The sequence below is a fragment of the Protopterus annectens genome, chromosome 4.part0, assembly GCF_019279795.1.
Source record: "Protopterus annectens isolate FY-2018-M chromosome 4.part0, PAN1.0, whole genome shotgun sequence".
Classification (NCBI taxonomy): Eukaryota; Metazoa; Chordata; order Ceratodontiformes; family Protopteridae; genus Protopterus; species Protopterus annectens.
The window spans coordinates 564,937,845-564,951,661 of NC_056733.1; the positions used below are offsets into that span (position 1 = coordinate 564,937,845).

The window sequence follows — 13,817 nt, forward strand, 5'->3', positions numbered from 1 at the left end:
AAAACGGAAAGATAGACAGACATAGGTCGCCTCGGTCCAAAGCTGCCGACGATGCTTCTCCTAAGCCAGTCGCCAGTTCGCCAGTACTCAGTGAGGCACTTTCGCAGCCCCTGATACCCGCTACTTCTGATTCGCAAGCCTCTACTGAGACCCATTCGGAGTCCAGTATGCCGCAAGATGCTTCAACTGTGGAACCTGCGAATGTCTCTACCTTGGATGGGTCTGGAGCCGCTGTGCAGGCACCGGCTTCTGAGGGTGTATTCAGGCCAACGACTTGTATATTAAACTGACACCTCCTTCTTCTTTAAGGCCTAAACCTCGAACCATGCCTAGAAAACTGATGCCCAGGCTGCATGCTCAGGCCTCTATGCCTAAAAAACAAATGATAAAAATGGGTGAAGATCTTATAACTTTAATACAGGGAAACCAACCACCCTTTTCTAAGAGAACTAGGACTGAAATTGTTTATGAATCTTCTGACCAGGATTCTGATTTTTCTGATTCTTCTGATCTGGATTTACCCTTATCTACTTATGAGGATTCTGATGCAGTGGACTCTATTCCCTCTGCCCCCCCCCCCAGAGGATTTTTCTTTTGGTGAAACTTTGCACACACTAAGGGAGCATTTCCACTGGGAAAGCCAGGATTTTTCTGACTCGAAAAAGAGGCTTAGGGATTTCTTACTCTTGCCTCAGCATAGGTCTTTAGCTATACCCCCTGTACTAGACATTGTTGATGCCTTTTTGGAATCTAGTTTGGCCCCTGATTCTTTGCCTCCTGCTCCCAGGAAACCTGACAGATATTACAGGGTTCCTGATTCTCACAAGTTCCTTTTTGAAAATCCTATTGCAGATCCAGAGACTATTTCACAGGGCATTAAGGCCTCTACTGCCAAAAACCCTACCCCTTCTGATAGAGACTCCAGGGCACTGGATAGATGGGGTAAGAAGGTTTACACTTCTGCAACCTTGGCCATTAGGTCCTTAAACTGTCAGTTTCATATGTTAAAGTATCAACAACATATTATTGGATTGGTTAAACAGAAAATGATGTTGATTCCTGACTCTGCTGAAAATAAGGAATTACAGGGTTTAATGCATTCTGCAGAACAGGTTGGAAAACATACTTTGCAATGTGGGTTTGATTCTTTAGAGGCCTCTTGCAGGGCTGCTGTCACTGGGTCTGTACTCAGAAGGCATGCTTGGCTTAAGGAGCAATCTTTGCCAGATCATGTTAAAGCTAAACTGTTGGAGGCTCCCTTAAATCAGGACCGCCTGTTTGGCAGCAAAGCTGAGGAAGTTCTTAAAAAGATGGAAGATAAAGCTAAATCTATGCAAACTGTTAAAGATTTCTTACAAGTTCAGCCTCCTAGATTTAGTAGGTATTGGCCCTCTAAGAAATGGTCCTTTCCGGCTCCTTCCAGGCCTTCTCAATCCAAACCCAGACACAGCAGAAATCCCAGGTTTCAGTCCCAGGGTACGCACAAGACTAAGCAGTGGGGGGCTTCCGCTTCCATATCTGGGAGTAGTAAGACTCCCCCCTATGGAAAACTGTCTCAATGACTTGATTTAAAACTTCCAAGCACTTCTCAACTGAATGCTCCTTTAGGGAGAAAGATTGGTCTGCAGGCCAAAAACTGGGAATTCATTACTCAGGACAAATGGGTTTTAAATATAGTGTCCCAAGGATACAGATTTAATTTCCACACATTACAAAGCCAAAAGGTTGGCCAGATCTACCCCCAAATCAGTGGGCAGAGGCTCAAAAGCAAATACTCTCTCTTTTAAACATAAAGGCTATTCAAACTGTACCAGAAGAGGAAAAAGGACAAGGTTTCTACTCAATAATTTTCCTGGTACCCAGAAAAGACAAATCATGGCATCCTATTCTGGACCTATCTACTCTAAACACCCTTTTGGTGATTCCAAAATTCAAGATGCTGACTCTTCACCAGTTGCTTCCTATGCTAGGAAATGCCTGGATGGTAACACTCTATTTAAAACCTACGCTTCAAAGCAGGCTACAATCACTACCCGTTCTCTGCACTGCCCTTTGGCTTATCTACTGCGCCCAGGGTTTTCACAAAGTGCCTAGCCCCAGTGATCGCATTTTGCAGGCAAAGAAATATTTAAATATACCCATACCTGTATGATTGTTTAATTCAGGCAGAAAGCCAGGACATACTTTTGAATCATCTGGCCTTTGTACAAAGGGTGCTAACTTGTCTGGGGTACACCATAAATGAAAAGAAATCACACCTTGGTACCCTGTCAACAAATCATATTCCTGGGAGCAAGCTTGAATACAACTTCCCAGATGGCTTTCCTCACGCCAGAGAAACAAATTCATTTGACAACCCACTTCAAACAAGTGGCCACAAAAACCCTACTATCTGCAAGGCAAATACTACAAGCCTTGGGGTTCATGGCCTCCTGCATTCTTCTGATTCCATATGGAAGACTGCATATGAGGAAACTACAATGGTATCTAAAAAGCCTATGCTGTCAACATTCTCAGGATCTAGAAGCAATGATTCCTATCATACCTTGCCTGCGCCTAGAGTTTCTTTGGTGGGCAGAGGCCTGCCTCCAAAACAAGAGTGCCATTCACACCACCCCCTGCCGCCCAAACCTTAACAATAGACGCATCAGATTGTGCATGGGGGGGGCTCACCTGGCAGGGAAGTGCATTCAGGGCAAATGGAACCCAAGTAAAATGCACTTGCATATCAATCAAAAAGAAATGTTAGCTGTACAGCATGCTGTGACCGCCTTCAAGGACGACATTCTTCCAGGACAATTAATGGTAAAGATGGACAACACCACTGTTATGTGGTACATAAACAAGCAGAGGGGTACACATTCTTACCCCTATGCAGACTAGCCATGGCATTGTGGAACACAGCCCTGGGCTACCAAGTGCATCTACAAGCTCAATTCCTGCCAGGAAAACTAAGACGAACTAAGCAGAAACCTCATGAACCCACACAAGTGGAAGCTGGAACCAAGGATTTTCAACATGTTGACAAGGAAATGGGGAGCCCAGATATAGACCTGTTTGCCTCCCCCCAGAACTATCAATTGAACAAATTTTGCACTAGGACTCACCACAAACAAGCTTGGAAAGTGGATGCTCTTTCAGCTGGAAAAAACTATCAGTTTGTCTTTCCTCCTCTGCCTCTGCTCTCCAAAGTGCTACTAAAGATCAAACAAGACCAACCAAGGACAATTTTGATTGCACCAGATTGGCCACGCCAACACTGGTACCCCATGGCACCTGCCTCAGAACTCCTACCCTATTGTCTCAGCAGGAGAACCAGATTCTGCACCCTCAGCTTCATACACTGAACCTAGCAGCCTGGCTAATTACCTAATCTCTCCTTTACCATCCCTCAGTAAACCAGTGATGGATATAATTTTAGAGGCAAGGAGGCCTAGTACTAGAAAATCTTATGCTGAAAAATTGAAAAGATTCTGTGCCTGGAACCAGTCTCAAGGGATGAGCACAGCAGTGCCCAATTTACCTCAGATTTTACAATACTTAACTGAGATGCTTCACAAGGGCCTGTCTTTTCTCCTCCATCAGAATTCACGCCTCGGCCATTTCAGCTCATTGTTACACAGAACCTCCCCTCTTCTCCCATCCACTGCTTAAACAGTTCCTCAGAGGGGCCAAAAGTCTACGACCACCCAGGAGAGCCCCTACTCCAGCCTGGGACCTTAACTTTGTATTGGAAAAGGTCACCCTTCCTCCTTTCAAGCCAGTTGCCACTGCAGATTTAAAATTCCTCTCTTGGAAAACAGCTTTCCTTTTAGCAATCACTTTAGCAAGAAGGGTATTTGAATTACAGGCCCGCATGGCAGTGGAGCCTTTCATCATCTTTCATGCAGACATGGTGTCCCTCAGGACCAATCCCTCCTTCATGCCCAAGATGGTGTCCAGTGTGGCCCTTAATCAGTCTATTCATTTGCCAACCTTCTTTCCTAACCCACAGAACAAAGGGGAATGGATACTGCACTCCTTAGACATGCACAGACAACTTAGATTCTACTTGGACAGGTCTAAACCTCAAAGGAAATCTGACCAACTACTGGTGGCGTTTACTACAGGAGCAGAGGGGAAGGCTATTTCAAAGCAAACCATTTCCAAATGGATATACCATTGCATTCATTTCTGCTACAAGCACCATGGAAAACCTATCTCACAGGGGATCAGACCTCACTCAACCAGGGCTGCATCTACCTCTACAGCCTTTCTCAGAGGTGTCCCTACCAGGGACATCCTAGAAGCTGCTACCTGGAGTTCTGTACATCCTTTCACCAAGCATTACCATCTGCCAGTTTTCTCTAAATCCAGAGCTGGCTTTGCCACTGCAGTCTTGCAGGGCCTTATAGCTGGCCCTAATGCTATCTAAATTCCTCCTCCCATACTTAGCTTTGGGAATCTACCCAAATATGATGACTGCAACAGTGAATACACACTCTAACATCTGCATTTATGGTAAGTGTACACAACTGTACTTTTTGTGCCTTGTTCAACGCCCGAACTATTCGTTGTTGGGCCCTTTTTGTCACTAAATACTTTCGTTCTCGATCTCTGTATTCCAAAATGGCTTCGTTAAGCCATCTGACTACCGATATTCCGAAAAAACGTAAGGATAAAGACAGACACAGACCGCACAGGTCCTAAGCTGCCGACGATGATTCCGTTAAGCTAGTCACCAGTTCGCCATTACTCAGTGAGGTGCTTTCACAGCCCGTGATGCCCACTTCAGTGGATTCAAAGGGCTCTACCGAGATCAGTTTGGCATCCTGTATGCCGCGGGACTCTTCTTAGACTATGGAACCTGCTGATGTGTCTACCTTGGATGGGTCCAGAGCCGCTGAGCAGGCACCAGCTTCTGAGGAAGTTCTTCGTTCTATCAATGTTCGACACAAACCAACGACTTCAGTTCTGTCTAAAACTACTGAGTTTCTAAGCCCAAAGGTTCGCGCTACGCCTAGAAAACTGACGACCAAAGTGCATGCACCTGCTCCCCTGCTCCCTTGCCACAACATCAAATGCTTAGAATGGCAGAAGACCTTATTATGCTGATTAGGGAAGTCAGCCTAACTCTGCTAAGAGAAAGAGATCAGTCCCCAGCAGCTTCAACAGACCAAGAGTCCGAAGACTGTGAGGGTTCTGATTATGAAGACATGCCCTTATCTGCTTATGAGGATTCTGATGCAGAGGAATCAATTCCCTCTGCCTCTCCTCCAGAGGATTTTTCTTTAGGTGAAACCTTACATACTTTAAGAGAGCATTTCCATTGGGAATGCCAAGACTATCCTCAGTACAAAAAGAGACTCAGAGAATTTCTTGACTTGCCACAACATAGGCCTTTAGCAATACCCCCAGTTCTGGAAGTTGTTGATGATGTCTTTATGGAATCCAGTCTTACTCCTGATACCTTACCACCTGCTCCTTGGAAGCCAGACAGGTACTACAGAGTACATGGCTCTTACAAATTCCTTTTCAAAAATCCTACTGCTGACCCAGAGGTCATTTTCCAGGGGCCTAAAGGTATCAAAGCAACCACAGCTGAGAATCCCACCCCTTCGGACAGGGATTCCAGAGCTTTGGACAGATGAGGTAAGAAAGTATATACCTCTGCAACTCTCGCCATTAGAGCTTTGAAGTGCAGTTTCACATGCTGGAGTATCAACAACATATTATGGAACTTATTAAGCAAAAATAGCTACCTTTACAGACTGTGCAGAAAATAAAGAATTGCAAGAGCTTATGCATTCTGCAAGCCAAGTCAGCAAGCATACATTGCAGTGTGGCTTTGATGCCCTAGAAGCATCTTGCAGGGCAGCAGTCATTGGTTCTGTACTGAGAAGGCATGCTTGGCTTAAGGAGCAGACCTTGCCAGACCATGTCAAACCAAAGTTATTAGACGCTCCTTTGAACAAGTACAATCTGTTTGGCACCAAGAGGGTTTTAAAAAGATGGAAGAAAAAGCTAAATCTATGCAGACAGTCAAAGAATTCTTGCAAGTACAGCCTCCTAGATTCAGTAGGCATTGCCCCTTAAAACATTGGTCCTTTCCAGCCCCCTCAAGGCCATCTCAAACTAGACCCAGGGGAAACAGACCCCCCAGACTACATTCCCAGAATATTGCAGAGATCTAAGCAATGGAATGCCTCCACCTCTAAAGCAGGGAGTGCTAAGCCACTCCCTTATGGAAAGAATTCCCATGACTTCTCAACTCCACTCCCCACCTCTGCCCAACTGCTGGTGCCCCTAGGAGGAAAATTTGCCCTTCATGCAAAAAAACTGGATTTCCATCACCAACGACAGATGGGTCCTCAAAATTGTATCTCAGGGGTACAAATTTTACTTCCACTCACTGCCATCCCCAAAAGGGGTTCCCAGACCTTCCTCCAAACCAGTGGGCAGAGGCACAAAACCAAGTTCAATCCCTGCTGTTTGTAAGGGGAATTCAACCTGTTCCTGCAGAACAGATAGGTCAAGGATTATATTCCAGACTTTTTCTGGTACCCAGAAAAGAGGGCACTTGGCGCCCAATCCTAGATCTTTCAATTCTCAACACCTTCCTGGTGGTACCAAAATTCAAAATGTTCACTCTGCAGCAGCTTCTACCTATGCTAGCCAAAGATGCCTGGTTAGTCACCCTAGACTTAAAAGAAGCCTATCTGCACATCCCTATAAGGGAGTCATGCAGGAAATATCTACGCTTCAGGGTAGGATCTATGCATTATCAGTTCTCTGCACTTCCCTTTGGCTTAGCCACTGCTCCCAGAGTATTCACAAAATGCTTGGCTCCAGCTATTGCTTACTGCAGACAGAGAAATATACAAATTTACCTATACTTGGACGACTGGCTGATTCAGGCAGACAGTCAGGAAATAAAACCACAAACCAGTGACCCAATAAAATGAACATGTATTCGTTCTCTGACGTCTCGGCTAGTTTGCCTTCAAGGAGAATACCTCCAGTCAGCATTACCACTGCCTATCTTTTCCAAATCCAGGGCAGTTTTGCAACAGCAGTCTTGCAAGGCACACTAGCCAGCCCTAACTCTTCTTGACTGCCTCCACCCTTCTTCAGCTTTGGGAATCTACCCAAGTGTGATGACTGCAACAGTGAAACACGAAGAACATAGTACAGTTGTGTACACTTACCGTAAATGTAGATGTTTGAGTGTATTCACTGTTGCAGTCCTGGTTTCCCTCCCTCCAGCCCCCTTGTCTCACTCACTGTCTCTCCTCTCTATGCCTATTACTCACCCCCTTCAAGGGTATTGGTATTTTCTTTTTACTGGTGGTGTTTTCCCCACCATAACTTAGCTCCCTATTTGGGGGGCTTCTGACATATGGGGCAAGAAAAACTGATTGTAATGGCATTGGCTGCCTGTTTTTATATCCCTGACGACCTGACATCAGTCCTGGAGCGACAGCAACCAACACAGAAATGCTAAGTCTCTGGTATTCGGGCCGACTGAGGGCTACCTGCAGGCAGATAACCCAAGTGTGATGACTGCAACAGTGAATACACTCAAACATCTACATTTATGATGTGTACACAACTGTACTTTCTGTAGTGCATTTTACTTGAGTAAAATGCATAGGGCACTGAGGCAGTGGATAAAAGAACATATTTATCACATTAGGATTTTGTCATCCAATAATGCCTGGCAAAACATGTCAAACATATGGGTAGAGATCATACATTTAAATTTATGGTATTGGATGTGTTCAAAGAAAGCGATTGCAAGGGTGATGTTAGAACTTACACCAAATCTGTTGAAGCTAAATGGATTATCAGAATGTGTGCTGATAGGGGCAGGGGATTGAATGATCCAATTGTTTTAAAACCATTTTTAAAAATGAGAGGTATACATTAGTGCTTCATCTGTTTTGAACCTGTATTTTTTTTATTTGTTTGTTTTAATGAGAATTGCTTTGTAATGATGCAAGTTATTTGATTGGAGAGTTGGGTTCATGTTACTTGTATTTGGTTGGTTATATTAGGTTTATGTCGTGTGATATCTTGTTAGTGAATGACATTCTAATGAAGCAATAAGTTATATTGCAAATGCGCTTATCTATTCCAGTAAAGTTTTATTTTACTGAACAGTTTATCTTATTTTCATCTGTTTTTGAGGCTGGACTGTGTGTTGGTTTTACTCACTTAATTCTTTGAATGGATATATACTTAAAAAAAAAAAAAAAAAAAAAAAAATAAAAGTGTTGGACCCAGCACCTGCGTCTCTTAGAGTTCTAGGTACCAGTGCTGGAATTTTTGAAGCTAGTGTTAGTGTGTGTTGGGGGGGACCAATTGGTCTCTCATTCCAAATTTATCCTTCTCCCTTCAGACCCCGTTTTACTCCGTCCAGATGTTTTCATCAGATTTTTCACTGGGAGCACTGTCCAAGATGCAAAGTAAATGGGGTTTTTCAAATTCTACAAAGCACATAAACATCAAAGAAGTGTTAGTAGTGGTTCAGGCCTTAAACGTTCTTCACCACCTTCACGCAAGTCCCGTTTTATTTGTCATAGACAACATCACAGTCTTGTGGTATGTGAGCAAACACAGGGGTACAAGGTTGTACCCTCTTTGCCGGTTGGCAATGATGGCCTGGGAGCTAGCTTTGCAGCATTCTGTGATGCTTCAGGTCTCATATCTCCCATCTGAGTAAGACACGGTGGCAGGCAGACTTTGTAGATCCTGGATGGGCCCTCACTAGTGAAAGCTCAGGACAGAGGACTGTCTGGATTTGGTCTAGATATGAGGAGCACTTCAAACAGTTCTGTTCTCCTCCTTTCAAAACAGACATTTGGAAAAATTCTTCTCGAGACTTTCCTGCAGCCATGCTTGGAGGGCAGACGCATTCTCGTTCACTTGGACATGAATGTTCCTTTATGCATTAACACCCTTTCCATGAATACCCAAGGTATTTTTGAAGATTCAGAAAGGACTACTAAAGATCATTGTGGTGACCCCTTTTGGCCCAGGCAAAGTTTTTCTTCTTTTTATTGGCATTGGCCAAAGGCAATTACCACACATTTCCTCACATTCTGGATCTTTTCTCTCAGTGTCAGAAGTGACTGGTGCACCCCAATATAGAGCAATTGCTACTAACAGCCTAGATGATTCTATCTTGATACCTTTTAGGCACCAGCCTGGATGATTCTGACAGAACCCAGACTGTAAAAGTAGCTGACTCCAAATCCAGATCCAGACAATTGACAAATAGAGTACCTCAGGGTTCAGTCCTGGGACCGCTCTTGTTTGGCATCTACTTCTCTGAAGCACAGGCTAACACTAAGGGACTCTGGCTAACAAAGTTCGTAGATGACTGCAAACTGGAAGCCATTATTGAATCCCCAAATGATGTGGATATTCTACAAAAGGGCCTTACAGAAACAGATGCTTGGTGCCAGAGCCATGGGCTGAAGCTTAATGCCAAGAAATGTATAGTTATCCCCTTTGGGAAAAACCATGTACCCATGAATTACCACATAGGTGGCAGTACACTAAACACAGAAAGTGTGATGAGCGACTTAGGGATACAGATGGACAGTGGTCTCACCTTCGATAACCACATCGCCACAACAGTCAGGAAATCCTTCTATGTGGCACACCTCATCACCAAGGGCTTTTCGTCCAGAAAAAAGGAGGTCATTGTCCCACTGTACTCATCCCTCATTAGACCCATTATAGAGTACAACGCCCCGTTTGGTATGTACCTCATAAGACATCTGCAACAGCTGGAAAGGCCGCAGAAATACCTCACTAAAAGAATCACAGGCCTAAAGCAGATGCCCAATACTGACAATCTAAAAATACTCCAGCTATACTCTGTGGCATATCATCTACTCAGAGGCGATCTCTGCTTATCATACAAGGCCATGTCAAACCCTGAGCTGCTGAACATGCTCCACTTAAAGAAATCCCAATCCCTCAAAGCCACATGCTCCAGGGATCTAAACCTCGTCATCAAAATGAACAAAACATGCTGGAGGGATAGGTTCCTGACCCAGAGACTCCCCATACTCTGGAATAGACTGCCTGTACATGTCAAGCAAGAGCACCTCCTTGGCCCTCTTCAAAAGGAACCTTGATGATTGGATGAGAGAGATGAAATTCACCCTGGGGATCACATCAGTCACCCTGATAGACACCGGGGTCCAGGGAAGTAAATATTGTGTGAAAAAATATCCAGGGAATTGTTATGGCTAGGCTTGTATAGGCCCTGGGGCCGATAGCCTAGTACCAGCCTATGAACCTATAATACCTTTTAGGCACCAGCCTGGGTGATTCTGTCTTAATACCTTTTAGGCACATGTGCCTTGAGGATGTGCAGCAGGTATTGAAGGAGGCAAACTTGCAACTAGAAAATCTTATGTTTAGAAGTGGAAAACATTTTCTAGCTGTTGCCTAACCAATATCAGAGGGCCTGGTATGGTGTCTGTGTCTCTGGTTTTAAAATAGTTATGTGAGCTACTCAACAATGGCTTATCTTATGCATCTCTCAATGCACATCTGGCACTGTTTCAGCTTCTCTGCCCGTAGATGATATTCTTGTGTCTCACTTTGTGGTCAACAGTTTATGAAAGCAGTGCTACATTTCAGTCCCTCTCAAAAGCTGATTTGAAGTTCATCACTTGGAAAACTGTTATCCTTATCACTCTGATATCTGTAAGGTGAGTCCCTGAGCTGCAGGCTATCAATAATGGTAGACCTTCTCTGATTTAACACAAGGACAGGGTTGTTTTATTCACAAATCCTCCTTTCATGCCAGAAGTTATGTCTGAATTCACTTGAATCTAGCCATCATCTCCCAGTTTCCTTTCCAGAGCCTAAAAACAAGGGAGTGAAGATTCTACATACCTTGGATGTGCACTGGTAGCTCAGGTACTACCTTGACAGAACTAAGCACTTATGGAAAGCCAAACAGCTGTTTATTTCCTGTTTTGGGTTTAAGAAGGATCAGCCTGTCTGTAAGCAAATAATTGCTCATTGGTTGTCCTCTGTTGTTCTCTTTTTGTTATTTCCACCATGATAAAGCTTGTCCAGGCAACGTTAACTTACATTATACTACAGCCTTATCCTCTTCAGGTGGATAGTGGAAAGGAGTGGACTCTAGAAGCATTCTAGAGGCAGCAACCTGGGTCTCTGTTCATACCTTTACAAAACACTACAGACTGGATTCTTTCTCATGTTCTAGAATAGGCTTTATGAGAACCATTCTCCAGGGGCTCCTGGATCCTTATCTTTCCCCATGTAGAATAAGCTTTGGAAATCTACCCATATGCCACTGAGGCAGTGTGAATGATGAACATATTACAGTTGTGCAAGTCCTACTTTTCTGTAACAAGATATTTGAATTTCGCACTGCTTGAGTGGCAGCACTCATACGCCATCACTCTTTTTTTATATGTAGTTCGATGGCATCCATTGTTATTCTGCTATTGGTTGGCTTCAATTGTTTGTGTTTTATGGCTGCTGATTGGGTGGTTTCAGGCAATTATTGCTTCTGGTTCTCTGTGGTTCTTCATACTTAGCACTAAAAGCCTAAATAAGTGACTTTCTGTAGCAGGAGTTAGGCTTCCCCTGATAGGAGGGGCAAATCCCTTCCACCAAGAGTCAGAGGGAGGGGATTCTGAGTTCTGGAAAGCTGCCACTTTGGGTTTGTGCAGACACAGAACCCATATGCTCATCATGGCAGTTGAAGTTTGAATAGAGGGATCAGTGTTGTTGTACAGACACCCCCTCCAGCCCTCTTTTGTCCTGGTTAGGAACTCTCAATTTGGGACTCTTGCTGTCATTTCCTGCCTTCTACCAATTTTCCTTTGTTGGACAGGAGGGTTCTATCCTTTTGGACCAGTGCCCAGACCTGCCCTCAAGCCTCTACTCTCTGTTATCCTTGCTGAGGACTGCCTGTCCCCTTTTCATAAAAAGAGAAATAAGATGATAGTGGCCGCTCTGCCTTTTTTTTTAACAGGGATCCTGCTGACGTCCTCCATATTGGTAGGGGCCCAGGCTAAACCAGGGATGCCCAGAGCTCTAAAGTAGTCCGATGGCTAAAAGTCTGCCTGCATTTAATTCCCATGTATGATGAATTGCACTGCAGCAGTTATGTCTGTATTTAAGCATCTACACTTTTACAGTGAGATTATTAGACAGCTGGTGTTACACAATGTCATTTGCTTTGTAACCAAGCATTGATTTCTTTTCATTTTTAGATTGCAAATTGCAGCAGTGGGGGATGTGGGAAAGGGAGGGTGTTAAGTGTAAACAGCCTATACTGAGTCATTAACTGCTTATGCTTAGTGGCCATAGTTCTGTGAATCATCTACTCCCTGTGACTCAGTAATGGTTTTCTGAAGTTGCAAGTACTGGATGTGTACATAGTTATCAGTTTATAAAATTTCTCATCACACAGTTGGATTCTGTTGCAGTGCAAATATGTGCTAGTTATAAAAACTATGGCAAGCAGGTACATGTTGTTTAAAAAGTCTATCATTAAGCATCAGTAAAGAAGTTAGCTGAGCATTCTAAAGGGGTACATCAGTGTCTTCTGTCTTCACTGACTATTTCTGTTTGCTTATAGAACTTTTCGAATAGGCAATCCAAAGACTACTGGATGGCAAACTGAGGGATCTAGTCCTACACTGGATTCTATTGGTTTGGAGCCCGATTCATCTGTGCCAAGCACTGAGGATGTCATTCGGAAAACAGAGCAAATCACCAAAAATATTCAAGAGCTACTTCGAGCTGCACAGGAGAGCAAGCAGGACAGGTAAAAAGCTCTCATTTAATAGTGATGTTAAGAATTATAAATACCTTGTAGGCTGCGTGACATTAGATAATGGTAAGCAATTTATTACTTTTATGATGGGACAAAAATTTCTGAAATTTTGTAGTAGTCAAACAAGTATTAACTTTTTAAGTTAATAAAAAAGTTCAAATGAAATTAATGTGTACTAAATGTCTACAGAATGTATATCGAGAAATATTTTTTTATTGGGCTTCTACATTACTACAGTTTGAGTTAATGTTTAGTATCTGATTGTAAAATTTAAGGGTACATTTGGCCATGGAGGTAGCTTCAACATTAGAATCAACAACCGTACCCACCACAGAACACATGCAACGTTAGGATATGGTACTTAACACCCATGTAAACTTGGATGATGATTAAATTTTTTTTTGTTACTGCAGCTTGCATGATTTTATGTGTGGTCAGATGCACTTGATCTCTGAGGAAAGTTTTACTGCCTGAAGACTGCATTTCTTTTTAAGGGTTCTGTTTCAGAACTATGAATGTTTTTTGTTTAGATTCTTTATGAAGCCTACAGTAGTAAATTACGTAAACACTAGGATTTCACTCAGAGAAAGCAGTCTGCTTTGATGCATGCTAATCACTACAACAAAAACATCTTTTTTGCCTGAATGTTTCACTTTTTCCACATTTTTCCATAAGCAGTCTATAGCCTTTAATTATTAGTGTGGTTGAAGCCATGGGATGTACAGTAACATAAAAGCAAAGACGAAGCAGCAGTTAGACAAATATAAATTAAAAATGTAAATCATTTTGCGGCAGTTGTATCAAATGCAGCAGAAAATGTCAGTTCCATAAGTATTGTGCACTTTAAGCTGTACTCTTCAGAACAGATGTATTTTACAAATCTGTTAAAGGAGGAAACCGTTTTATTTTAATTTTTTAAACATGATGCATCTTTATTACATTATCATGTATGACATAGGTAATCATGTATTTATATAAATGAAAACAAAGCATAGTG

General features: G+C 43.0%; 1 protein-coding gene across 7 annotated transcripts in view; it reads left to right on the top strand.

Annotated features, from left to right (window-relative positions):
* Positions 1-13,817, top strand: part of GIT2 (GIT ArfGAP 2) — a 1,410,467-nt gene that overhangs the window by 1,139,417 nt on the left and 257,233 nt on the right. For all 7 annotated transcript variants that reach the window (XM_044068490.1, XM_044068492.1, XM_044068493.1 and 4 more), the window contains one exon: positions 12,623-12,811. In XM_044068490.1, coding sequence (XP_043924425.1) covers positions 12,623-12,811 — 189 coding nt within the window. The remainder of the gene's footprint in view (positions 1-12,622; positions 12,812-13,817) is intronic.